The 27,381-nt window shown below is 41.6% G+C and overlaps 1 protein-coding gene across 3 annotated transcripts in view; it reads left to right on the top strand.

The window, feature by feature from the left end:
* LOC129194901 (sodium/calcium exchanger 1-like) overlaps positions 1-27,142 on the top strand; it is a 52,672-nt gene extending 25,530 nt beyond the window's left edge. For 2 of the 3 annotated variants that reach the window (XM_054800416.1, XM_054800414.1), the window contains exons 4-17: positions 803-955; positions 1,029-1,256; positions 1,353-1,745; positions 1,933-2,043; positions 2,118-2,270; positions 3,721-3,817; positions 3,891-4,082; positions 5,115-5,307; positions 18,060-18,166; positions 19,204-19,328; positions 21,031-21,066; positions 21,488-21,587; positions 22,930-23,202; positions 23,640-27,142. In XM_054800416.1, coding sequence (XP_054656391.1) covers positions 803-955; positions 1,029-1,256; positions 1,353-1,745; positions 1,933-2,043; positions 2,118-2,270; positions 3,721-3,817; positions 3,891-4,082; positions 5,115-5,307; positions 18,060-18,166; positions 19,204-19,328; positions 21,031-21,066; positions 21,488-21,587; positions 22,930-23,202; positions 23,640-24,019 — 2,541 coding nt within the window. In that variant the 3' untranslated portion in view covers positions 24,020-27,142. The remainder of the gene's footprint in view (positions 1-802; positions 956-1,028; positions 1,257-1,352; positions 1,746-1,932; positions 2,044-2,117; positions 2,271-3,720; positions 3,818-3,890; positions 4,083-5,114; positions 5,308-18,059; positions 18,167-19,203; positions 19,329-21,030; positions 21,067-21,487; positions 21,588-22,929; positions 23,203-23,639) is intronic. The other variant, XM_054800415.1, reaches the window with a different exon arrangement.
* Positions 27,143-27,381: the final 239 nt, after the last annotated feature.

Genomic DNA, 27,381 nt, shown 5'->3' with positions numbered 1-27,381 from the left:
TTTCTGGAACGGATTAGTTAAATTTACAATTGTTTCTTGTGGGGAAAAATTGATTCGGTTAGCGTCTGTTTCGGTTAGCATCACCTTCTGGAACAAATTAATGACTGTACGATATTGTTCTGCCATCCCCACAGCTTCTCACAGCCACTGGGGAGCATAATTGCATGTAACTAGTACTACTGCAGTAGAACCTTGGTTAGCGGCATTAATCCTAAAATGTTCCAAAAAGCAGACGAAACGTAATAAAGATGACCCTTTCTGTTATTTTTGTATTTGAACTCATAATATACATACCTCATAATATACAACAAGTACATTTTTAAACTTTCATAATGACGTGTAGTGTGCACAAGAAAGTGGGAAGTCCTTTTGACCACATGGTAATTTATGAACAAGTACTGTATATTGCACAACATAGCAGTAACAGAAGCTATGTTGTAATAGCAGTAAGGAGCAAACTAGCATTTATTGCGCGGATGAGTTGATTGCAAACAACAATATGACAAGTGTAACACGCATAACTTTCGCACCAACAGCTGAGTAGCAACATTTTAAAGCGTATGCAGAGTTAGATAAAGCAACAGGCAGCTGCGTGGGACCTCCAATGCAACTATTGCCATCTTGTGGTGTTAACAAAAACTACATGTATGTATGTTTTTTGACAGGGCGCTAATTAAGGACCCCTGCGGTTACTTGCTTTTGTAGACCACTACGTGCAATTTCTAGTTTCTGGTTTGTTCTGGTGTCCTTAATAAATGTCCCCCCCCCCCCCCCCCCCCCCCCCCCCCCCCCCCCGGTCTAGGTTATAACGTCCCAGGAGAAAGAGATAACCATAAAGAGATCCAACGGCGAGACCACCACCGCCACTGTCAGGATCTGGAACGAGACGGTTTCCAATCTTACCCTCATGGCCCTGGGTTCAAGTGCCCCTGAGATTCTACTGTCCGTCATTGAAGTGGGTCCTTAATGACCTGACTGACACAGTTGGCACACAAATGGCACTTATTTTGACTTCTCTCTCTCCGTAGGTGTGCGGTCACGGCTTCACGGCGGGTGCCCTGGGCCCGAGCACCATTGTGGGCAGCGCCGCCTTCAACATGTTTGTCATCATTGCGCTCTGTGTCTACGTGGTGCCCGACGGCGAGACGCGCAAGATCAAACACCTGCGGGTGTTTTTTGTCACGGCTGCCTGGAGCGTCTTTGCCTACATTTGGCTGTACCTCATTCTCAGCGTCTTCTCCCCCGGTGAAGTGGATGTGGGTGACAAGGATGATGACAAAAGAAACAGCCAGGCCACAAGAGGGCGATGTGAAAAAAAAAATCAGGTTGTGTCTTTTTTTTTTTTTTTTTAGGTATGGGAGGCTGTGCTGACCTTCCTCTTCTTCCCCCTGTGCGTGGTCCAAGCTTGGGTGGCTGACCGTCGCCTCCTCTTCTACAAGTATGCCCGCAAGCGTTACCGCACAGACAAGCACCGAGGTGTCATTATTGAGACGGAAGCGGGGCCGGATGGAGGCGGGAGCGGCGCGCTGGGCCCGGGCGGCTTCACCAAGATGGACATGCTTGAGCTGGATGGCCAGATGGCACTCAACTGCCACGGCGGCATGGACGGCAGCATGATGGAAGATGGAGGGGGCAAGGACGAGGAGGACGAGGCCCGGCGGGACATGGCGAGGACGCTGAAGGACCTTAAGCAGCGGCACCCGGATAAAGACATGGAGCAGCTCATTGAGATGGCCAATTATCAGGTGAAGACTCATGCGGCCATCATTAATACATATCCCAAAAAGCATATGCATCTCATTATCCCGTTAACCCCCCTGAACAGCCTAAGAAGCTCTCAGGACACTCAGACTAGCGAGATTTACACTTTAGCTTTGACATTTGTACAAGATTTGTCAATGTTTTTTTTAAATATCCCTTTTTGCCAATCAGGTTCTGATGCAGCAGCAGAAGAGCCGTGCATTCTACCGTATCCAAGCAACCAGGATGATGATAGGCGCCGGCAACATCCTCAAGAAGCATGCCGCTGACCAGGCTCGCAAGGTAACACAATCTGACTTAAATAAAGTTTTATTATATTTTTATTTATATTGGCATTTATGTATTTTTACCCACAGGTGGTGAGCAGCCATGAGACTCAAGCCCAAGAGGATGACCCACACACGGTCAGGCTGGATTTCGAGCCCGCTTTGTACCAGTGCTTCGAGAACTGCGGCTCCCTCAAGCTGACCGTCTCCAGACATGGAGGAGACGCTGGAGTCACCGTCAAGGTGATTGAAAGACAAATGTATAAATGTGTGTGTGTGCGTGCGTGTGTATTTCATCGGAGACCAAACAAATAAAAATTGACTCAAAATTGACTCACACTTTATGCTCCTTGCCCGGCCTCTATCTGATGTTGGCTCATTAGATGTTCTCACCTCTAAAGACCTCTGGGAGGAGGATGGAGGGAGCGTGGGAGAGAACAAGAGGGCTGTTTTGATTCAGTTGCAGTTCTTAATCTCTACCAGTAGGAGAACGAACTACAGTAGCCATACACTTAAAGTCAAAATAATGTATGCAAAACTGCAACGCTTCTTGCAAGGATGTTCTATTTTTTATGAGGTGTGCAAGTCTACTGGCATGGTTATGCAAGAAGGACATGAAAAACTGCATTTTGTTTTTTTTTTCTTTCTTGCACCCCCCCCACCCCACTCCCAGAGGGATTATGCAAAAGCTACCAAGCTGCCTTTAACTGGTGTAGTGAAGCATGATGCCATGAAGGAAGCATCACATTATGAGGAATTATGAGGGGTTCAGCATAACAAAACTCTGCAATAAATGTTTAAATCTGTGCAACAAATGTTAACAATAATAATTATTAGGTGTGTAACGGAACATATACTGTATTTGAGGTGGACGGAGAGCGCCACACGGGACACATCAAAAGTGAGGGATGGAAAGTGTACGTTCTGCACAGATGAGGAGATCCAGGCATTGCAATGCACCTCCAACAAGCTTGGGGAGTGTGCGGATGAAAACAGTGGAGTCATGGCTGTCAAGTGATAGTGTCAAGGAGAAGCCAGAGCTTGAAAACCCTTTTTTGTTGCTAAAGTCTCCTGTTTGGGAACACTTGGCCTTCCCAGTGAAATACGTGAACAGACAAGACAAGTGGATAAGGCGAAAGCAGTGTGCCGCCATTGTTCAGTAGAGATGGGGAATGGGCTTCCATCTTGAATTATTAATGCTGCATTTCAGACAATAGGGAACTTTCATTTACTAAAACTAAACGAATCATTCACACTATTCAGAGTACGTACCACACTGTTATTATGGCATACTTTTATATCCCAAATAATAATTCTTACATTTAAAACAATATTCATTCAAAATAATACAGTGAATGGGATTGTACTGAAATCAGATGATTGAATTAAAAGTCTGTGCAGCCACATATTTCACCAAGAGCTTTTTTTGGTTTTCAAACAGCTGATTTGCATATTCTAGTGCAAGCGCTATAAAAGTGCGAGTGCCACTGCTGCCGCTGAATGGGGAGGTTAATTAAAAGGCTGCATGAAAGAACGGAGAGAACGTTTGCTTTTCAAAGTCTTCGCCGTGAGACCAGAGGGCTCACTTTAATGAAGCTCTGTTTTGTTCTCTTCGCAAATGCCTCATTTGGACGTGTTAGTCACCTCTCGCCATCTCTCCCTTTGTGTCCCTGTCCCGTCTTCCCCCCGTCAGGTGGATTATCGCACCGAGGATGGCACTGCCAACGCTGGCTCGGATTACGAGTTTGCAGAGGGAACGCTTTTGTTCAAGCCGGGCGAGACTCTCAAAGGTAAACATTTTCAACAAATTGTCTAAGCCTGTACAGTCCAAAATATTCAGATGGAAACACCCCGTAATCGCAGAGATCACAGTGGGGGTGATTGATGATGACATCTTTGAGGAGGACGAGTACTTCTACGTGCACCTGAGCAACCCCAGAGTGGTGGGCTACCCCGAGATCAACACCTCCCCTCTGGATGCGAGCTCCACCCCCAAAGCTGTGCTGGGTGACAACCACACAGCCACCGTGACCATTTACGATGACGACCATGCTGGTAAATTCCCTTTTTGATATGTGCACAGATTAGCACAGTTATTTTTTTCATATTGCTGTGATGGCAAATTGATGGCAAATTGAAGATAAATAATACGTTAAGTTGCACAAATTGCACGCTTTAGAAATTATGGTAAATTGCCCAATCCCAGAAGTAGCTATACAGTATATACAGCATAATTACTGTTAAAGTCCAACATAGGTGTTCCAATTGTACTGTATTTTCTTTGTCTGTTTTTTCAGCTTAATTGATAGATTTTTTTTTTCAAAATCAGTAAGAAAAAAAGCCGTTCAAACCAAATGTTTGTATTTCAAATACAGGTGGTTGTGTTTGAGTTGTGTTCCTAGACTGCGACATAATAAAAACATTAAATACAAAAATGTAATTAAACAGTCATATGGTTGTCCCACTTTATTAAAATATTGTACCAGGCTAGCCTGGAAGACTCTGTAGCATTCAATCGCATTCATGTTTATACTTAATGAGACCAAAAGATTGTCAAATATTGGTGAGTGTTTTTCCTCTCTCTGAGCTTTTATGATGTTCATTTTCACTTCCATGGTGATGACTTTCCTTTTCTTTGCCGCTTAGGAGACATCATGAAGTGCAAAAAGTGAACTAATAAGTGACGTTATCCTCAGTGTCGCTGCACAGGCACACACTGTATTCTTCCACTGTAGCGCTGTGACTACAGTGTAGTTCTCAAGCGAGTCTCGTGTTTTGGGACCAAAATTAAGTTTTTCATTCATTTAAGGAAGCGTAACCTCGAACGTTGTGAAGCGAGGACCACTTGTGTCAAGATCAATTTTTTGAATATATTTAATGAATACATTTTAATATAATAGTTTATTTGTGTCCACTTACACTTAAGAAAGTTACAGTGTCGCATCTTCAAAGCTTGCTTAACGAGCCTTACACAACTTGACTAAAACCTGGGAACGTATCAGTGTAATGTGGGGGTGTTTTATTGCCTCTAGTAGCGGGGGAGCATACTGTATATTTTTTTTAACTCCCTCCCCCCTTCCTCCTCAGGTATCTTCACCTTCGAGACGGCCAGTCAGCGAGTGAGTGAGAGCGTGGGTGTGATGGAGGTGAAGGTACTGCGGACATCTGGGGCCCGGGGCCTGGTGGCCGTCCCTTACCGGACGCTGGATGGCACCGCTAGAGGGGGCGAGGACTACGAGCTGGCAGCGGGCAAGCTGGAGTTCCAAAACGACGAGACCATGTGAGTACGAATACAGTCCGTGAGGAGTCTTTGATGCCATTAGTATGGCCGCCCACCCTGGGGGCCCCACAAGAGGACCCATAACCCTAGGCAAGTTCCATACAGTATCTTAACAAGAAGTAATTTGACTTTTTCAGATGTAACGGTCACATGCCATCAGCAGCCAGTTCATTTATTCAATGATACATAAAAGTAGTTGTCTTTATCTAGCTTCACCTGCCTTTTCCGGAAATGACTTTTCTGGCTTTTGTTTGGCGTTACCTGTTGCCTTGGCATGCGCTTGACAGCTTAAGGAGTCACAGTCCATGTTTGCCATATATTTTAATCTTTGTCAAGTCATTTTGTTTGTGTGCTGGCGTTTCATCTACGCCACCGAGCACGCGTTTGGGGGGGTTTACGGGAGCTTAAAAACTTGCCTCATTATAAATATCCCATGAGGTCTTCCTCGTTTTTCCCTCATCCCGAGTGCTCACTTGTCATCATCTCACAAGTGCACTCTTCCGTAATGTGCATTCCCCCTCCTTCGGGAGGACGAGCAAGCTCGAGAAGTGGTCGTCTTTTGCAAAAGCTGCACAATAAGATCATTGTCATAAACTATATGTGATGCAATATTTTAAATGTAAATTGTCAGCAGTGAGTTTGAGCACCTTTATATAATAAAAATGATTAATTAATAACAGATTTTGCCTTATTTTAAGTCATCTATGCTCTTCTTCCACTTAACGTCCTTGGCTTCATCCTTGTATCTCTCTATCCATCCATTCATCCATCTATCTTTCTCAGTGTGGAGGAACTTACTGGTGAGGCAATTTTGCTGCTGGATCACAACCTCCTCATCATAAGTCACTGTCCAGACTCCCCCTCCCTCTCTCCATCACTGGTGCAGAATGCTTGTGTTTACTTGTCACGTCTCTGTGTTTGCTCTGTCTGTTTGAATGAGTTCTCTTTCCGAGTCTGTTGTTAAGATTGGCGCGATAAAAGTTAGAGGATGGACTTTTTTGTTGTTGCAAGTGGAGCATGAGAGACAGAAATGAACGGAGGAGTTATAGATTTTTACTTTACAAGCCTCCAAAGTAAGGGTAAAGGTCATTTTCATCATTTGACCCGTTTCTGTAGAGAATGTTGTTTTGTGGCTCACTGAAGCCTTTAGTGTTTAAGCTAAGACATACAAAACATTTAAGCACATATTGTGCGCGGGCCACAGTCAATTCTATTTTTAGACTTTGATACGGGCCAGTTAAAAATGGATGGCGGGCCGCATTTGGCCCGTGGGCCGTAGTTTTGACACCCCTGCCTCGGTGGCTGTAGCTCGACGTGGATGCACATGTTTGATCATCTATTACATTTTTTTCTTTCTGTTAAAACAGAATAATGATTTTTTTTGTGAGTATGTTAGTATAAAGATTTCGAAAGTGTGCATGGACAAAATAATGATGGCAATGCAGCTTACACATCCTGCTGCCCTGCTGAAAAATCCCTTCCAAAGTAACCCAATTTCCTCTATTTCTGAACTTTGAAATAGTATAAAATTAAACACATACCGCCTTTTTAATTATGAGCAAAGTAGAGTGTGAAGCGACCACCAAAAGTTGGTTAATTTGGCCGTTACATGGTGGGAAGTCGCCGCAGGGGAAATGTTGTTTTCTGTGCACCCGTCATTAGGCGCACATTAATGCGGGGAAGTAGTGTGCAGAACTAGGAAGCTAGTTTAATATAGACGCTGAAAAAATGACATGCGCAACGCTGTAAAATGTGAATTTGTTCCAGAAAAAATCCCACTTAAAGGTCACAAGTCTTGATTGTAATGTTCTTTTCTATTATGTTGATTAGAACCACTTTTACCGGGTTTCTTTTCCAGCTGATTAGAAATGTTTCTGAGGACTCATTAATTAACTAGAAATGTCATTTCACTCAGAGAAAGAAATTAAGTGAAGCACTATAGCATGCTTCCCCGGATAAGATGCAAATATAGGCGTCTCGTTATTTCATTGTTACATTTTTTATGTTGTTTTTTGTATTTTATTAATTCAATATATTGATTTTATTGTATTTATATAGGGCAGGGGTGTCCAAACTTGTTTCAACTTGGACCACATACACAAAAATTGAAGAATGTAGGGGTTACTTTGAGAAGCAAAAAAGAAAAAAAAATAGCCTACATCTCAGCTTTGTGTTGTAGTACCTATAATATTTGGTTTGGTTTGGTTTGGTTTGGTTTAGTTTATTTGAACATGAAGGTTACAATGGAATACATCTCATGAATCATTCTTTGACAGTTCCACATGTCCAAAAGGAGTAGGAAGAAGCAAAGCTTATTTAATCCTACCCCCCATCCATCCTACATCTGGTTCAGTACATGTAGTTCACTTCCTGCATTCCATGTCATGTTTTCTGTGATAGTCAGGATAACACATAATAGATAACGGTAAGACACCCCTCCCAAAAAAAAAAAAAAAAAAAAATTAAATATATATATACATATGCATTAATAATAATAATAATAATAATAATAACAATAATTAATGAATAAATAAATAAAGAACAATTTTTTATAAACAGATATAATAATAAATAATAGATAAATAATAAATAATAATAACAATAATTAATAAATACATAAAGTTTTTTTTTATAAACAAAAAAATAATAAATAAATAAAAAAAATAAAAAATAACAAACCTGACACAACAATCAAGACTCTTCTGCCTTGTATTTAGCAAACATCAACTGCTTGTATTGTTTTTTGAATTTGCTCATCTCTGTACATTGTTTGAGTTCCTTACTCAATCCGTTCCATAATTTAATTCCACACACGGAAATGCTGTGGGTTCTCGCGTATAAATGTTTTAAGTTTAATTTTCCTCTAAGATCATATTTCTCCTCTCTGATTGAGAAGTACTGTATGAGGTTTTTGGGTAATGAGTTGTTATTAACTTTAAACATTATTCTAGAGATTTGAAAGTGTACTAAATCTGCAAGTGTACTAAATTTCCCTATAATATAGGTAACAAAGATAGTAGTTGTTAGTTTTAGTGTGCCAACTTTCAATATTTGAATTTTTTCTAAAACAGTGCTTGTTTTCCCTTCGTAGTAAAAGTTTTGATGTGGTCCATGTTTATTTTATTTATGTATTTATTTATAGAGTAAGCCGTGGGCCAATAAAAAAACAAGCCCCTGGGCCGCACATTGTACACATTGACACTGAGGAGTAGCATAGTTAGCATTTAGCATTTGTTCAGGGTAATTGTAACTATTTAAATGATGGGCCACATTAGCCAACTTTTATTTTAAGCGTGTGCCGGTCTGTTCGAGGTCACTAGATGCTCCCTGAAGTGACGTGACAATATTTTAGCGACGCAATAACACGCGACGAGCGTGACGACCATGTCTTTGTGCACTTGCGAGCGTGAAGCACCGAGGCGCCTTTTCCCTTTCGAAAGATGTTTCCTGGAAGAGACGTGTGGGTGCGTGGGCGGCTGTATGCGTGTGCGTATGCGTGTGTGTGCGTATGTATGTGCATGCATGCACAAGTGTTTGAGATTTTCCGCCTGCTCCTCCGTCTGTCACCAAAAGTCGGGTGACAAACTCAAAGATGCTCCCGAAATAAAATGTCCTTTCAAGTCCAAATCCCCATGAGCTATGCATTGCATGCATGCCTGCACAGGCATGCATGCGCGTGTGTGTGTGCGTGTGTGTGTGCGTGTGTGTGTGCGTGTGTGTGTACGCGCTCCTTGTATTTGGACCCTCTCTTTGTTGACAAACTCACCTTACATGCCAGGATTATGAACTATATGATTCATTATATACTATTATATAGAGTAAGTATGAGAAGCTGATTTACATATTTAACAGTGTTGCTTAGTCTAATCAAGTGGGTTGCTATTGCTCACAAACAAGCACAGCATGCCGTCTGCTGTTTGATTAGCATGCATGCTAAGAGCATTTTTATGCAGCATAAGGGAGGAGAAAATATCCCCTTTGTCATGGTCCACATGACAGGTTTGGTTTTCCTTTGTTCCGACTTCATTTCCTGTTTAGTGCTGTTTTCAGTTTTGCTGCACTTTTACCTTTTGAGGGTACTGTGAGTGCACCTGTGCCTGATTTTGTAAATAATGTCTTCGATGTAGTGCAGCTTTACGCTTTAGCTAGTTGTTTAGACTCTGCTGTAAACTCTGTGCGAGACTCAACACTATGTTCTTTAAAACATTGTTAGTTAGCACTGCAGTAACACAGATCATCTTCCGCGGAAGCATGATGTAATAAAAACAGCTGCCCAAAGTGTATTGATTAGAAAAAATAGATCAGTAGAAGTCCTGAAGGTAACACGTATCATGGACCTTATGCCATATTTGATTTTGAATCAGTGTCACTTTCATTATTGTCTGAATAATGGAAAAAAAATGTGCTGAAATGAAGAAATATTTCACAGTGTTTCCTCTGTTTAGTCAATGTGTTTGCAGTACAGTGGAACCTCGGTTAGCATCTGCCATGGTTAGCATGTTTTTTGGTTAACGTTGTGCGTGCATTCCCCAGTTAGCGTGCAATATGGCGCGTTTCTCAATACACTGCGTGAGTCGAGCTGTGTTTTTTAATATAGTTTTTATCACCCCTTCCCTGTTAGCATCCTATTAGCTACCTAAACAAAATGGCAACTGGATACGGAAGTTACATCGCCCGTCTATGATGTTCATGACCACACATCTTTCTCTTTTCTGTGTGTTCTAAAGATATAAAAACAGCTAAAAAGAGGCAGCTCATTCATTTTTAAAGGTTTCATGGTTTTATATACATGATGTGACCATGTAGTAACAGGCACATTCATGATAACATGTAAAACTTACAGTATTTTGCTGTATTGTGGTCATTTTCAGCATGACCGGAACTTCCTTCCTGGCCACCTAGCATTAACTTTTCCAAACTCAAAAACAAAAACACAGCAGCCGTGGCGGCAGCCCCAATATGTAGCATTACTTTTTGATAGTGGCCTGAGGCATTGTGAGTGTGCCGCTAGTCGCTAGCCGGCGGGTAGCTAGCCGGTGTGGTGTGGCAAGGTGTCAATACGCCAGTAAAGTAGTTCGATCAGTGTAACAATGTTCACACTAATAACAATGTCACTGTAGCGTGGTTAATATCCAGGTCACATTATGTAAATTGAGCGTTGTTGATGCTTTTTGGAGGTTTTTTCAGCAGGCTTTATAGGCGGAATAGTTGTGTCCCATTATGTGCATTGTTAGCTGCCTTTTTTCACTGTTCCACTGTATTAATTTACCAACATGATTACAGTATTATTGTAGAGAGCTGTTTCTTCGGTCAGTTAGCTCATAAAAATAATAATGTTCACATCTTCACATGTTCTCTTCATTTTAAGTCCAAGTAGAGATGACATAAAGAGATGAAAAGAAAAAATAAAAGGCAATTAGTGAATGGAGAAAATGGAGCATTCTAGCACTTAAAATGAGTCAATATTCTCAGATTTTTTTTTTTTTTTGCCATCATGTCTGAATGTTACAACGCTGTGAGCACACTAATTACTCTCCCCACCTCTGCTACCTTTTGTCTCCTCCATTGTTCCCTGTGTTGTCTGGCAAAGATGTCGCCATCTTTCTCTGCTTCTTGAATCCATCCCTCGCCTGCTTCATCTCCTAACGTCACAAGTGCTGTAAGCAGCTTAAGTCATCATCTTTTTCACAGCTTTTGGAGACGTCGCACATTGTGTGTGTGTGGTTTGTGTGTGCGTGTGTTCTGGTGTTTTCATATAGGCAGCCATTGCGAGAACCATTCACCTGTTTATACGGGCTATTCAACTAAAATGTCCCAAGGGACACATTTTCAGAAAATGAAGGACTTCTTCTTCCACTATTATTCTTATTTTGTATGTAATGTAAATGCAAGACCCTGTCATATACCATAAAATGTGTACCTCTAGTCATAAACACAAGCAATATGTTTATGCTGGTCAAAGATCCTCAATACGATAGGTTGTTGCTGTTGCTGTTTTTACGGATCTACTTCAAAACTATGAGTCAAAGATCCTCTACATGACAGGGGAGCTCTGCTGTTTTTGAGGACCTACTGCAAAAACACTAGTCAAAAATCCTCTACATGGTAGGAGAGGTTTCTGTTTTTTAAGAACCTGCTGCAAAAACACGAGTCAAAGATCCTCTAAGGACTGGCTGAACCCATTCCTCAACGTCTGTGGTCTCCCTGCCCATGCTGGAATTAAGCTTGTTGTTGTTTTTCCAACAATTGCCCCCATCTCTTTCATTGTTGTCACGTTAGCGCCTGTGGTTTGTTTGTTTAGCCTCCCGCTTTCCTCTGGCCAAGGGTCCACACCCGCATAGACACAAAATCCAGCTGAAGAGCTCCCACCCAGATGAGAGCTCAGAGGCTGCAACATGCTGCTGGTGCTCAGCCTGCCTGGCCTGTGATTAGCGCCTTGATGGGGGGGAGGGCAGAGACGCTCGTTATCACCCCCCTGTGGGTCTCCTCATGCTACTATACCATCCAGCTACACTCCATCCTCCAGGGAGGGTCAGCCGGGTTCCATCTTTTTGTTCCTATAATTGGAACTGCTCACTTCTGTTAACTGGATTAAATGCTGCGCAGTGTCGGGAGCGGCCACGCTCCCATCCCTCCAGCGCCTACCCGACGTGTACCGTGAAGGGGTTAAACTTGTGGGAAGTGGTTCTCTCCTCGCCATCTGCTGTTGTGGACTGGAAGTTTGTTTTGGAAGAGCAGCAGAGCCTCGGAGCAAGCGCAGGATAATTAGGCATTTGCAAATAGAAGCAAGGATCTTCGGGAGACGGTTAGCTTGACCTCGTTATGATTAACGAAATAGAGCCTCTGATTGGTTAGACGGCTTTGTGGACAAGTCAGTTCGGGACACGGGGGCTGGCTGCATCAAAGTGATGGAGTGAAGCATCCACTTTGAAATGTTTATTTTGGTTTAGTTTGGATGTTCTGTGCTCTTTGCCGTCATTACGAGTTGCGTTTCATGGGGAATTAACAGTGCTGATCTAATGAAGTGTCAGAGGAGAATCCATCACTTGTTCTTTTATTAATTTCCCTTCCTTTTTGTCCTGTGCTCCAGCTACATGTTCATGCTTCCCGCCTCCATTTTGCAGGATGATGCATGGCCAGGCGCCACCTCATCTTGCAACCATCTGCTCCTTCTCACCTCTTTGGCCCCTGTGGCTTGATCTCGTTTACCGTCGTCGTCTTCTTCCCTACCAAAACTCCTTTCCTGCTGCAGCTGAGGAGTGCTTATATGTCCGTGCTCGCGCTGACAAGTTCAAACACTGTTCAGAAGCGGTTATTGGTTGTCGATTACTGATTTTTTATGTTCATTGTCAATAAAGACCAGTGCTGGCTTTTAATGGTGTGTAAAAAGAAAGAGTGCAAGCGGAGGTTGCTAAGATGAACTAAAATAGAAGTAGAAATGACAGAAAAAAGCTAGCAGTGCAGTAACAACCAAACAAACTACCATTATTAATATAGTTACAGTAACTAAGACTACTTACAGCAGGAGTGTCCTTAAAGTGTGGAGGGGGAGCAGTCTGATACATTTTGTACATTAAAGATGCCAGTTCAATCAAATCAATCAAAAGACACCAATTCAATGGAGGTCAGTATATGTTAAGCTATCTGAGCAAAACATCTCTTAGCTTATCTCATTAATAATTACTGTATTTTTATTTTGACATTATACTGAGGGCGAAGTTGTGGGCTGAAACTTTCGACACCCCTGATATGGATTGCATGAAACGCCAAGAAAATGCAAACGCACAGCATAGTATGCAATATGCCCCCTAGTGGCTGTGAGCAGTGTTACCTGAAGTAATACGTGTAACCGCACAGCTCACTTACAAGTCACTATTAACTAATAGTAATACAAAACTAGTAAATATGCGTACTTTAGATTAGATAAGTGAAGAGTAAATTGAAATATTTTTTCTTGTTGAAAGGAAAATGTACAAAAATATATATATTTTAATTGTTAATGACATGAAGTGAAATCAATTAAGTAGTTATTATCTTGGTCACTCTTGCTGAGATCCTGCGTGGTGATGGGACATATTTGTACTTCTTGGTGGCATCAGTTGCGTTGTTCATCTTGTGGTTGCGTGGCGGCCTTCTGGCTGTGTTTTGTCACTCACAACAATGAAGAAGCACCCAGTGGGTACTGTGAAAAAGAGGAGGAGGGAGTTGTAGTGGTTAGATGAAGATCAGAGGAGAAATAAAAAGCATGTTTGCGTGCATAAGTTGTACCACTGTGCTGATGATGCACTACAGCACTGTGAACATGCCAACGTATTTGTGTCATGTCCGATTGGATCCTACCCCCCTATGGGGGACAGTGTGTGTGTGTGTGTGTGTGTGTGTGTGTGTGTGTGTCTGTCATCGCTATCCATCATTCATGTGGGTGATGTTTCACATCAAACCCTAATGGGATATTGCCTCCTCCACCGTCATTACTTCCCGACACCTTCAGCTTTGTTCTTCTTCTTTTCTTGCATCAGCACATATGTGTGTGTGCATGTGTGCGTGTGTGTGTGTGCGTGTGTGTGTGTGTGTGTGTGTGTGTGTATCCATCTGAGTATCTGTATGTGGATCTTATATACTGTACAGTGGATATTACACAGCTTTAGAACCGGCAGACAGTACCTTCCTGTTCAGTGCAAAGTAAGATTCAAAATAAAAGCATCGCAGTATCAATCTGGATTCTACCACTGCAACTAACAAAATGCACCCATTTATTTTTATAGTTTTATTTTATTGTTTTTATTTTAGTTAGTTAGCCACCGGAAGAAAGTACAAAAGCTTTATTGTCATTGTAATCAACGACACACAACGGAATTACCGCAGCAGCTCTGTTAGATAACAGTATTAAACAGAAAAAATAAAAATAAAAAAAATATATATGCAAGCAATGGCTCGTTCCGTTTTTGATTTCGGTTTTGTCGACAACCGCTTATGTTGACATCAGTCAGCCAGTCCGAAGGTGCGTCAACATAAACGGGTTCCACCATACTTGTTTGGTTGCATGCACTTAAATGTAGCGTCTAACGGCGCGCAACCTATGGTTCAAATGAGTACAGTTGTGACATGAAGAAGTCAGCTCAAAATTGTGCCCCCAATTTGTGTGTGTGTGTGTGCACGCACATGTACTTGTGTGGGTGTGCGTGCGTGCGTGCGTGCGTGTGTGTGTGTGCGTGTGTGTGTGTGTGTGTGTGTGTGTGTGTGTGTGTGTGTGCATGCGTGTGCGCTGCTTTGAACCTTGCACTTGTCCCTTGTGCTTCAGCCCCAATTTGGCTTCGCCCACTACTCCTCTCACCTGCTTTCGAGCTTCCTCTTGTGGCACCCACACATGCGTGCACGAACACACACACACACACACACACAAACACACGCACACACACTTCATAGGGCTGAGTGTGTTAGTCACTGCAGCTAGAGTGTGTGTGTTGTTATTCCATCATATCCAGTTATGTGAAAAAATCATCTTTCCTGAGCTGCCAACACAATCCAGTAGATTACCTCCCCATTTATATATTTTTTTTCTCATAAAATAGGCTGTTTTTTCCGCTGAAAACATATCTCATTTACCCTAAGTCAGTAAGAATAAAGGTAAAATGTACATCTTACATGTACCACTGTTAAAAAAAAATGCACGATTTTTACATGTTCATGCCGTTATGCTTTACTGATAATGGTTTTTCGTAAAGCGTTGAGAATTCACACTTTCTTCAGTGGTTCTTGAACGCACCGTAGTTGTTGTGAGACGCAATAGTGAAACTTATCAGTGATCTGGGTGAGGTTTATGGCTGGTGAGGCACGGACTCCTTTGGAGTTTTTATTAAAACGTTCGGTTGGTGCCTATAAAAGTACCGAATCCAGTACCCATTTCTTATCGTCATTATCATTCATCAGTGCTGAGTACCTATACATTTTATAATTTAAAATGCGTTTAAGTGTACGAGGCATATATATGGCCTAAACCTGGACTTTAGCTTGTTAGCTTCCGCCACTAGTGAACAATGGCAATTGAAGAGAGAGGGTTCTGGAGCTGAATCTAATAATTCCAACTGTCACTTCTATAGCAAACGTTGATTGAAAATCAAAGCACAACGTCAACGTCAGGCTAGCAGGAAGGTTCAGAGGGGTAGGATCCGTTTGTTAAAAACAGATTTTTATGGACGTATGAATTACTTGCAGATTTTTGCCGTTCCCTCGTAGGCGTGGAATGTCACTCCGGCGAAACACCGGGTTCTACTGTGTATCATTTCGACCCCCGCTCTTTATGGTAATATGGACACTGCAAACTGCACAGAATGCATGATATTGCCGTTTATGTTCAGAAATCCGACGTGCTGCAGGTGGCATACAGAGCCAGCCGCTTGGTTGTCTTCAGTGCCACTTTGATCACAAGCTTAACATAACACCTTCACACAATATTGATTTCTTCTTTTCACAATTTGATCGACAAACTCAAGTATTTTATAGCCACACACAAACATCATAATCTGGGAGATTTTTAACTTTCCTTTGGTGATGTGCGGAGACAAAGACAATTTCTGGAAGTCTCCCGCAGATTCTGGGAAAGCTTGTAGCTCTGGTCTTCTACTTTTGAATGGCTGCACACAAAAGGGTGAAAATGTGTCAAAACATGCACCTCTACTGTGTTGCCTGTGCTATTATTTTGCTGACGAATACATCACGTGTTGGCGCTCAATCGGATTGACTTGAAAATTCTCACACAGATCAACAAAACACCCACAGTAACTTTAAGGTGTTCGTCACAAAATTTGGTACACTCCTTTAGGGGGCTGGGTGCTGGACTTGGCAGCTAATTGTCCACGAGTCAGAGAGTATTTGTCTAACGATTATAAAGCTTGGACGATTTCAGTATTGCATGTATGCTAGCATGTCTTCCAAAGCATTTTGACCACAACCCATAAGGGGGCGCCACAAACGTCCTTTACACAGGACTGTATGACTTGTGTCCGTTTTGTTAAAAGGTTCTGCTCTCTGCATGGCCCTGTAATCACATTATTTTAGTCCTACCTTTTGTTTTGTGTATATGTGTGTTGATGTTAATTACGTTCCTTGCAATCTGTCCTGGTCTTTTCAAAATAAATCTCCTCTTCAATCAATTTAACGTTGTTTTGGAGGAAGGAGGCGAGCATTTTCTTTTCTTTTTTTTTTTCTTTTTTTTTTACATGAGACCATTTTTCACTGAGTTGCTGCAATTCTGTGTGCCTGTGTGTGTGTGCGTCTGTGCGTGTGTGCGTGTGCGTGTGCGTGTGCGTGTGCGTGTGCATGCGTGCGTCCAAAGCAGAAACAGTAAAACAAGAGTGTATCAATAAATCATCCTCACTCAGGAAAATAAATTGTTAGCCACTGCAGCAGCACTCCCCAACCCCAACACACCCACACCCACCCACACCCACCCACCCACACACATGCAAAAAAACAGTGGTCGTAAATCAAAAGTGTAAAGAACAGCAAATGCAAAGAGACGAAGAAGACCAAAATGTGAGCTGAGTTCTGTTTACACTTTGAATGATGTGGCAAGATTCACTTCATCAAATCAAAGTGTTGCTTTGTTAAAATGATTTGTCAGCCTGCTTGATTGCATGGATTCAATTGGCTGATTGGGGCTTTTCAGTTAGCATGTGTTGCTGTAGGTTTAATTTCTAAGCATCTGTGCACATTTATTGTTATTTGGAATGCTGCTGGAGCATCACGGTGTGCTATCCCCCCTCACTGTAAAGGCATTTCAGCCAATCACAAGCCTGACGAAGTCTTTAATAGGGAAGGCACAATAATAATGAAATGCAGCAGGTGTGACTGAAGGTCATAATAATGCAACTTCATACCTTATTCAGGAGATGTTTGTCCTTTGCCTTTTTGTTGTCTTGCACTACTCTCGTCTTCACTCACTTAAGTGACTTTGTGCGTCCCCCAGAAGACTTTGTTCAGACAGACGACAGATGTCTCGTAAAGTCATCGGGGGAAACTTGCTACCCCACGGGGACCGTTTGTAGCGCTGTGCTGTCAGACCTTCAACAAAAAAAACCGACAAGCTATATTTAGCGTATTGATCATATTTGTACCATCAAAGAGTGTAAAGTAAATTTAATGTTAATGATGGAGGAAAGAGGCACTGACACGTTAGGACACCTTAGGTTGTCCAAACCTTTCCCAACAAGGGCCATATACAGAACTATTGAAAGATGTGGGAGCCACTTTGATATTGTTCACTTTTAATTAATACAGTGGAACCCGTTTATGTCGGCGCCCCTCGGACTAGCTGACTGGCATCGACATAAGTGGTTGCTGCGAAACTAGCCAGTGCTTCCACATTTACTTGTGACTTTGGCCAGCAATATAAGGAGAATAGGTCTGTGTGTGTTGACGTCAACCTCAGGAGGCACTTTATTAGTAATAATTAGAACATGGTGGACCGGGACTTGATGAGTTGGTAGACTTGCAATGTTATAATGCGGGCTATGTTTAATTTGATGAGAAAATGCTGCGTTGCCAATAAAAACAAGGAGTGGGCCACATATGGCCACCAGGCCGCACACCACTGCCTCCAACAATATGGAGAGGATGTTGGTCAGTTGCTCCTTCTGAAGGTGATTGATCCTGCAGGCCTGTCTGATTACGGCCTTAACAAGCTCCAGTTCCCACCCCGACACATAATGAGAGGAGCCGAAAAGGCTAACGAAGTGTCTCCTCTCGCGCAGGAAGATCATCGAGGTGAAGATTATTGATGACGAGGAGTATGAGAAGAACAAAGCCTTCACCATCGAGCTGGGCGAGCCCGTCCTCTTGGAGATCGGGCAGAAACACGGTGGGTTTGTGGGTGTGTTTGTGTGTGAGCTCGTGTCAAAGCAACAGCATCATTTACACTTTCACAAATGCACACCTTGTGTATAGTTCTGATTTATTTATGTAAAGATTCATGCTTTTTTGGCTGCGAAATGAAAGAAATGTACAAAAATTCACCATACGTGCACACAATGTCTTGGGCATATTAAGTGGAAAACCTTATATTAATAAGAGCTAATAAAGGTTATCAAAAATGTTTTAAATGTATATGAAATATTTTGGGTTTTTTAAATTATTTAATTATTGCTGGTTTTGTTATGTTTTACACGATTATTTTAATGGCATTTAGCGATAATTACTTATATTCACCATATTATTATTAACCAATATATATATGTTAGAAATTATTTTATTATAATATAATATGTATAGGAGGTGTGTAACGATTTGTTTTGTATCACGATTCGTGGTTGCCGATACGACTCAAGGACGATATAAAATATTACTTAAAAATGCAATACAAAATCAGGATGAACAGAGGGTGGTATAGCTTGCCATGATTAGTTATTTTCTATAAATAGTGCAATCCAAACCTGCACCCAAATTTGAGGGACTTTATGCAAATTCCTCAGCAAATGAATGTGGTATGGTATCTTCAATTAGCTTGATTAGCTCGATGTAGTTGGATCATAGGAATATAAATCAATGCATCAATGTGGTGAATGAATCGTTACACCCCAAATGTATTGGTTTTTTTTTTGCATGACATACATTATTTACATTTTGCCAGTGCAGTACAAACTGATAATATAATAAACTTGTACTGCACTAATAAAGATGACAAATACGATATATAAAATATATATATATTTAATACTGTATGTTTAAAATAATAACAATATAACCATGTTCAAAACTGTACTGTACTTTCAAACATAAGATACAAATAGCATCTATTTCAAATAGTAAGATACAATATGTCACACCTTGCAGTTGAATTAATAGTGGTGGCCATGTGTTCTTACCGTCATATTTAAGCATCCTGTGTTGTTCTCCCAGGAGACTCCAATGAAAACAAACCTGTGGTGGGAGCGGAGGAGGAGGAGGTCGCCAAAATGGGCTGTCCCAGTCTGGGCGAGCACACACAACTGGAGGTCATCATTGAGGAGTCTTACGAGTTTAAGGTAAGCCCGCATGCTGGTGTAGATAAACTACGAAGAAACAATTGGCTGCAGTAGTGAAGGTCAGCTGTATTTAAAGTGTGCCATCTAGTGGAATTGGTTAATAAGGCAGTAATTGTGTCTGGGAGCAGGAGCCCAGTTTCTGGAAGTAATAGAGCACACGTGTCAAACTGAAGGCCCACGACATTTTATGTGGCCAGGGGATAATGTGTGTCAATAATGCACTTCATCTTTTTTCTTCTAAATGTATTTATTATTTCATTTTGACAGAAAAATTGTACAGCATGCGGTTCTTCTAAACTTGAATATTATCTGATCATTCAACAAGATATTCCAAGCATTTCTTTGTTATCAAGAATAAATATTTGAATTTCTGCTTGTCACCTTGACGTTCTCACTTCACTTCTCATTTCAAATCAAGTTATCCATCATTTTGTTTGTAAAAATATAATAATGAAATGCATGGATAATTTATTCATAGAGTCTGTACACGACTGTTTCTATTCTGTGTTTACTGAGGGCAAGTCGTACAAGTTGAGAATCACTGATGAGGTTCTGTGTGTGCTTGTCATGCATCTCCAGCCACATATTGTGTGTACACATGCCTCATTAAAACCCTCTCAAATACCAGTACATCTGACATAAGCTCTCATTCCATTTAAAGTCAATGCTGAATCATTTATGTGGCAGACTTTCTATGGACGTGCTTGTCATTTGCTTGCAGACACACCACAGGCTTCATCTAAAATGGACATGGACACATCATCAAGCACACCTGCAAAGGACCACAGCATTCACTTGTATCATACAAAAATTATTTTCTGTGGTCTTAGATGTGCAGGTGTATCTAATGACGTGGCCAGTGTCTAGTACAGGAAGTCCTCGGTTTACGTACGATTCCATTCCTAAGACGGCGATATAAGTCGCGTTGTAGTGCTAGTTGGAACTTATTATACCTAAATTAAAGGCTAAGTCACTCACACTGTACACAGAACACATGAGGGACATATAAAATACAGGAATGAAATACAAGAGTTAAATGAAACAGTAATAAAGAAGACAACAATTCTTTACTTTTATTCCTGTGGTTGTCTTGCACACTGGAAGGTGCGTTGAAAGGGAGGGAGAGACTGATTTATTGTGAAGGGAAGTGTCAATAATGACACCATTACACTGCTCAGTTATCACTGTCCATTTCATAGGAGCAGATCCTTTCACATGTTCAAATATACCGTCTTTATCCTTGATGATGGGCGTTTGAACAGCTTGGACAGCCAATGTTGGTCTGCATTTTTCCCTTTGTGAGCATTTTATGATGTTTAATTTCACTTCACCTTTCACTTTCCTTTTCTTTGACACATTACATCAGAAGAGTCTGCTTCACGCTTGGGAGACTAAAATTAACTGAAACAACAGTGGCGTCCTTCGTCAGTGTAGCAACACGCTACACTACGTATTCGTATACACTAAGACTACGTATTCTTCCGCATGTAACTAGATCTCTTTTTCTTTTTTTTTACAATATTAATCATTCATGGGGGTGCATTTATAATCACGAAACATTAGCACACATAATGTTGTAAAACAAGGACTGCCTGTTCAGTGTATAGTATAGTAGGGTGTCATGTTGTTACTCATTTTTCATGCATTCATTCATTTGTGTGTGTGCGTGCGTGCGTGTGTGTGTGTGTGCGTGCGTGTGCAGAGAGCAGTCGATGTGCTTATGGAGCGTAAAAGAAAGGTTATCTCTCTGCTCGCTCGCTTGGTCAATCTGTTTTTGTGCATGCCTTTTTCCCCTCTCTCTCTGCTGGTGGAAACAAACACACACAGACATGTTTACTTGGACACCACACTACACAGCTTACATGCAGTAAATAAATACAGTACATAGTGCATGAATGCATGAGTCCTTCTGTATTAGCTTAAACTCAATAGAGGTTAGAAGTTACACAGGCATCATCAACTCTATATCAAATTGCACAATGTGAATGTAAGCTCAATTTTGCAGCTATTTAAAAGTTTGGAAATCAGCACTTTTCTGCTTTTCCTGGCACTTTAACAACTGGTGAGTTCTGTCTCTTCTGCTGTGTTTGCGTGCACTTGCCTGTGTGCGTGTGTGTGTGTATGTGTGTGTGTGTGTGCGTGCGTGTGTGTGTGTGCAGAGTACAGTGGACAAGTTGATCAAGAAGACAAATCTGGCCTTGGTTGTGGGCAGCAGCAGCTGGAGGGAGCAGTTTGTCAGTGCAGTGACTGTCAGTGCAGGTAAATAACACACCAATACATGCAGGTTTTTTTTAAAGCAACAGTAGTAATCAAAAACTTAATTAGCGTGCTTTGACTAATTCAATGTCCCAAAGCACAGCAAAGGCAACAAATAGTTTATTGGAGTCGTTATTAATTGCAGTGGGTAATTCACATTTACCACTTCCTTGCTAGGCGGAAATCGTTGGGATCATGTCATCAATCGGCAAAGAAAGGACAGGGAGAGTAAAACACTTTTAAGAAATGATTACTGAAACAGCATAGCAACTTTAATTTATCAGTGATTAAGCCTTGATCCACCTTGTGCGACCAAACATGTACATTTTGCTTATTTGACTTTCTTTTCGTTCCCAATACATGTATGTATGTAAGTTTTCCATTGTAAAAAAAAAAAAAAAAAAAATAGTAAGACTGGCCAGGATTTGTTTTTATTATTATTTTTAAAATTCTATGATCCCCTCTATTGTGTGTGTAGAACAAGAGATTTGCATATATGCACACACTTTTTACCCTTTGGAACGATTTAATCCCTTTGACTCTTAATTATAAGCACAAAGCTGATAAACTAATCCTGACGTAATATAATACATTTTCCATGAATGCCTAATAAATCAAAGCCTCTTCTTTGAAAATAATGTCAAGCAGTACTTCTCAAACAGCGGGGTGGGCCCCGCATTTGGGTGGCAGGGGGAGACTATATTCAAATTTCTTTAAGGTTGGCAGGTCTGTAAGTGTCTTTATTCATGCTTGAACAGTGGTGGTTCCAGCAGCTCATACAGGGGTTTGTACAGACAAATACGTTCTCTCATTCAATACCAAAGACGTATGCATACATTGTTATAATCCCGAACGCCCGATCCCAACAATGTATTTGTACGTCTTTTACATTTTTTTTCAAAAAAAGGTGATGACGCAACTCTCCACTAATTCATTTCATACACGCACACACGTGCACACTTATGCACGTACATAGTTTAGTTCCAAGTGTGAAAATTGGAAATAGTCCATGGTGTTCCCAGCTGACTTCTGGTGAGAGGCATTGCCCACCCTGGACTGGTCACCAGTCAATCACAGGGTTCATCATCTTCAAAAACGCAATGAACAATATAAACCAAATAATAAAGAACGTGATATGAATAGATCTGAAGTTGAAAACGTTTCATGTGGGGAAAGTGGGAAAAACAGTTTTTACATTACATTTTTGTGAGCGGGGCCATTTTGTGACCTAGGGTGAAAAATTGGAACTTAATTTTAAAGAGGGCTCAAGGGTCAACTTGTAAGAGTCTCTCTTTTCAACATAGCATCAAGTGTGGCGCTGATCTTGAACGTTTTCGCTCAAAAGGAGACGACGACGATGAAGAGAGCGGCGAGGAGCGCCTCCCGTCGTGCTTCGACTACATCATGCACTTCCTCACCGTCTTCTGGAAGGTTCTGTTTGCCTTTGTGCCGCCCACCGAGTACTGGAATGGCTGGGCCTGCTTCTTTGTCTCCATCTCGCTCATCGGCGTCCTGACGGCGATCACCGGGGACCTGGCATCGCACTTTGGCTGCACGGTGGGACTGAAGGACTCGGTGACGGCCGTGGTGTTTGTGGCGCTGGGCACATCCGTACCAGGTGAGGCAGTCAACAGTAAAAATATCCAACGCCTTAAAATTTGCATCAGGAGGATGTCATTTGCATGCCAAAACAACAGGTGGCGCTGTCATTGTCTGGCCATTTTAGCCAATCACAAGACTGAGGAAAGTCATTTCTGGAAAAGGCATAGTAGCCATAGGTTTGTATGTGGACCTTCTCCTGAATGTCACAGTAGAATGCAAAGTAAATAAAATAAACTGAAATTAATAATAATAATATATAATATGAAAATGAATCATAATAATTCATAATAATAATAATAAACCCTTACCTAAAATACAACTTTTTTATTGACATTAGATAGTTAGTATATGGACAAAATGATCAAAATAGATTTTGTTTATTATAATTTTCAGCAGTTAATAATGTCATACTATTTCATTATTGAAAAATATGAATTGTCTTATATCACTCAGACACATTTGCCAGCAAGGTGGCTGCCATCCAGGACCAGTATGCCGACGCCTCCATCGGCAACGTGACGGGTTCCAACGCCGTTAACGTCTTCCTCGGCATTGGCGTTGCCTGGACCATCGCCGCTGTGGCCTGGCGTACCCGTGGCCACCCCTTCCGGGTGGACCCAGGCAGCCTGGCCTTCTCTGTCACTCTCTTCACCATCTTGGCGTCGGTGTGCGTGGTCACACTGCTGTACCGGCGGCGGCCAGCGGTAGCCGGTGGAGAGCTGGGCGGCCCGCGGACTTGCAAGCTGTTGACGTCACTTTTCTTTGTGTCACTGTGGCTCGTCTACATTCTGCTGGCCTCGTTGGAGGCCTACTGCCATCTTCCGAGCTTCTAGATGGACACGGGAAGACAGGAGAGGATGATCAAACTGATTGTGCCAAGATAGTGGACAAAGAAGTTGCTTCAGTGACGTGCGGTAAGGCTCACGCCTGGTGAGGCACTCCTTTGGAGTCAGATTTACAGTTACATCCGCTTCAGGTGCGGCAGATTACCGTCTTCTTCATTATGTGACTTTTCTCTGCAGTTTATTGTCCGATCTGCAAGAATAGTGAAGTCACACTCTTACATTGTTGATACTAAACAGGCTGCAGAAAGTTAATCTTTCTGCAGACATTGGCGACTGTCCTGTATTTCATCAGGAAATGTGCAATGTTCAAAATGATTGGCATAATACCTAAAATCAATTTTTAACACAAATCAGTGGACAAAATTGATATTTATTTTTAGGTTTTTTATTTTTCATGATGATGCCTCCCCTGACGGCACGTCACTGAGTTGCATGCACCATCAGGCAACCAAACGTTGAAGTACAAAAAATATGATCATCCATGAGGAAGCCATCAATGACACTTTAACCCCATTATTATTATTATTAATATTACTGTTATTTATTTTTAAAAGTAATCCTGCTGAAGGAGCCTTGGAAGGACATAATCCCACCCATCAAACCACCTGACTCCACCCACTTGTTATTGCTTTTTAATTGGTGTTGTTTATGTGAAACTGTCAAGAAAAACAATAGACTTTGCCGGGATGGCAGCTTTAAGTGGATTAACATGAGGATGATGAAGAATTGAGCAAGAGGAGAGCAGGCCGCACTACGTCCTTGTTTTCACTCGGACTCAGAAAGGAGGTGTGAACCAGATGGACGACAATCGCAACAAAGATTCCACTTCCCTTTTTCTGATGTTTGTTAATTGTGCACCTCTTTGCTGTTTGGGATCACCTAGGACCACGTGACCCGTAGAAACATATTCAGGGCGTACTCATACTAGGCCAGTCGTACTGTCCCTGGGCCCGCTCCACACCTGAAGCACGCTCCGTTTGGCTAGTGTGAGGGCAATGATTGGTGCCCAGGCAAGGCACACTTCCCCCACCATTGGAATAGGTGGGCCAAAGCACGGCATGATACCATGCATATGCACGCATGCAACCTAGCGGAATGACTGTAATGTGATTGCTCCTCATAGGTTCTCAATGATAACCGACATAATTCATCAGAGTAATAAAATAGAAAGATTCCAAATAATCAAAAAGTCAAACCCACTCACTTACCAGTGTCTACGTTTTTGTGTGTGACAAAGACGTTTCCTGTGCTTGCTACGCTCGCGAGTAATTAATGATAGCCGCTAAATTGTAGAAAATAAATGATCAGAACGACTCCAAATAAATTTTCTCTGTGATGTCACTTTGACCTGCTTCCACTTCCTGCTCGCTTGTGCGATCCGCGTGTGAAATTATTAAACATGAGTGATTACCGTATTGACCCGAATATTCAGGATCGAGAGCTTTATACATGCAAACCAACACATTTTGTCTTACATATTTGTCATTTCTGCATAGTTTTTGATGTCATTTCAACACTGTGTGAGCGGGAGTGAACTGGACCGCACCAGAATTCACTTGCCAGCGGACCCATCTCTCAAACAGTCTTGGTCGGCTTGTTAGATTGCGTTCTCACTTGCAACCAAATGAACTGTACTAGCAGAGCAAATGCACCCGAGCTCGTTTTTAACGCCACCAAACATAACGAGTGTGAACGCACCCTTGGCAAAAAGCAAGAGGAGTGATGATACAAATTTTAAGATAATGCTGATCAATGAAGCACCAAAGTCGAGCAGCTCATCAAATATGATGAATTAAACATGATATTGAAAACATTTAAAAAAAATATTTTTCTAGTCTTGAAAAAGAGGGGTTGTCTTATATTGAGTGTGGTCTTATATTGTGGTCAATACAGTATATGTATGATTGTGTTGCTGGTCATAGATGTGCGTACATACATGTGTATGTGTATCCCAAAGTGTGCTGTTGATTTAGACTCCCGTGAGAGTGAAAGCCAGAGACAAAGTCACACATCACATGAAATAGACCAGAAGGGATGGCATAGGGCTTGTCTGTGTCAGTTATGTGCAAACCAATCCCCGTTGTGCAAAAGTGTCGTTTATAAGCTGAAGTCCAAGGTGATCGATTACTGTGGGGAGGAAACAACAATGTACCTACAATGTGTGTACTTGAAATGACCAATGTATTCTACAGTACATGTTTTGTTTTTGTTGATTCATGCTCAGAGGATGCCTAACTATGTGTGGGAATTAGGAGGGGTCAAAGGTGAAGATGACCCTCATCTAGCACAAATGAAGATACCCATGGTGTTGTATTGTTTTTTCTTCACGGCAGTAAATTACATTTGTGGCGCCCCCTAATGGTTGTGGTGAAAACGCTTTGGAAGTCCCATGTGGAACAGAAATCATCAAAGTTTTACAATCGTCAGATAAATGCACATAGACTTATGGACAATTAGCTGCTAAGTAAGTACGGAGCCCCGGAGGGGACGTGGAGGAAAAAAAAATATGATGGGTAAAAAATAACTTTTGCATTCCCTCGCAAAAGTTTTGCGTTATCTCGCAAAAGTTATGTAAAAATTTTGTAAAAGTCCATTTTCACAAACTTGTTGCTTTGTATATGTTTTTGTAGTTCTTAACATAATCAAGGTGTTTTATTTACTTTGTTAATCTGTCATATTTATGTTAATCTATCATACATATGTTTTTTTTCCTACATCTCTTACAACAGAATTTGCAAAGAACATGCAAAATAGCCAACGACATCATCTATAGCCTTCCAGGACAGCCAATAGATACTTGTCTTACTGAGGAGTTGCCAACATTGACGCCAACCGCCATGAGGCAGAAGAAGAAGACATTTGTAGACGGTCCCTGCGCTCCAAGAGATCAATATAAGTCAGACTGCACAGATAAAAACTGGGTTATAGCTGTTTGTCTGTGTTGCCACGGTTGGAAAGAGATATGGTTTGCTGTGTTAGAACCATTCACTTGGGAGTTATTGATCCCGGAAGTTTGAATATGTGAATGTTTCCAGCTTTACCACGGTCTATTGGGAATGCAAAAGTTTGTTCTTTTTTTTTTAAACATTTTTTTTAACTCATATTTTTTTTCTCCATGTTCCCTGCGGGGGCTCCGTAAGTAAGATGTTTTGCTTGATGGCGGCCATTTTTTTGAACGAATCTACTAATTTACACACACGTGCTTGTCAGTCCCCTAGATATGTGTAGCAAATTTCACGGTGAAGCGGCAACACCTCTACAGTGGGTGTTGTGTGAGAAATTTAGAATCAATACGACGTATGGGGTTTAACACTCGGTCTACCAGAATTCTGCAACTACTAGAATGACCA

The sequence above is a fragment of the Dunckerocampus dactyliophorus genome, chromosome 15 (assembly GCF_027744805.1).
Source record: "Dunckerocampus dactyliophorus isolate RoL2022-P2 chromosome 15, RoL_Ddac_1.1, whole genome shotgun sequence".
Taxonomy (NCBI): Eukaryota; Metazoa; Chordata; class Actinopteri; order Syngnathiformes; family Syngnathidae; genus Dunckerocampus; species Dunckerocampus dactyliophorus.
The sequence above is the reverse complement of the archived record's forward strand: the minus strand, read 5'-3'. Positions and strand labels throughout refer to the sequence as shown.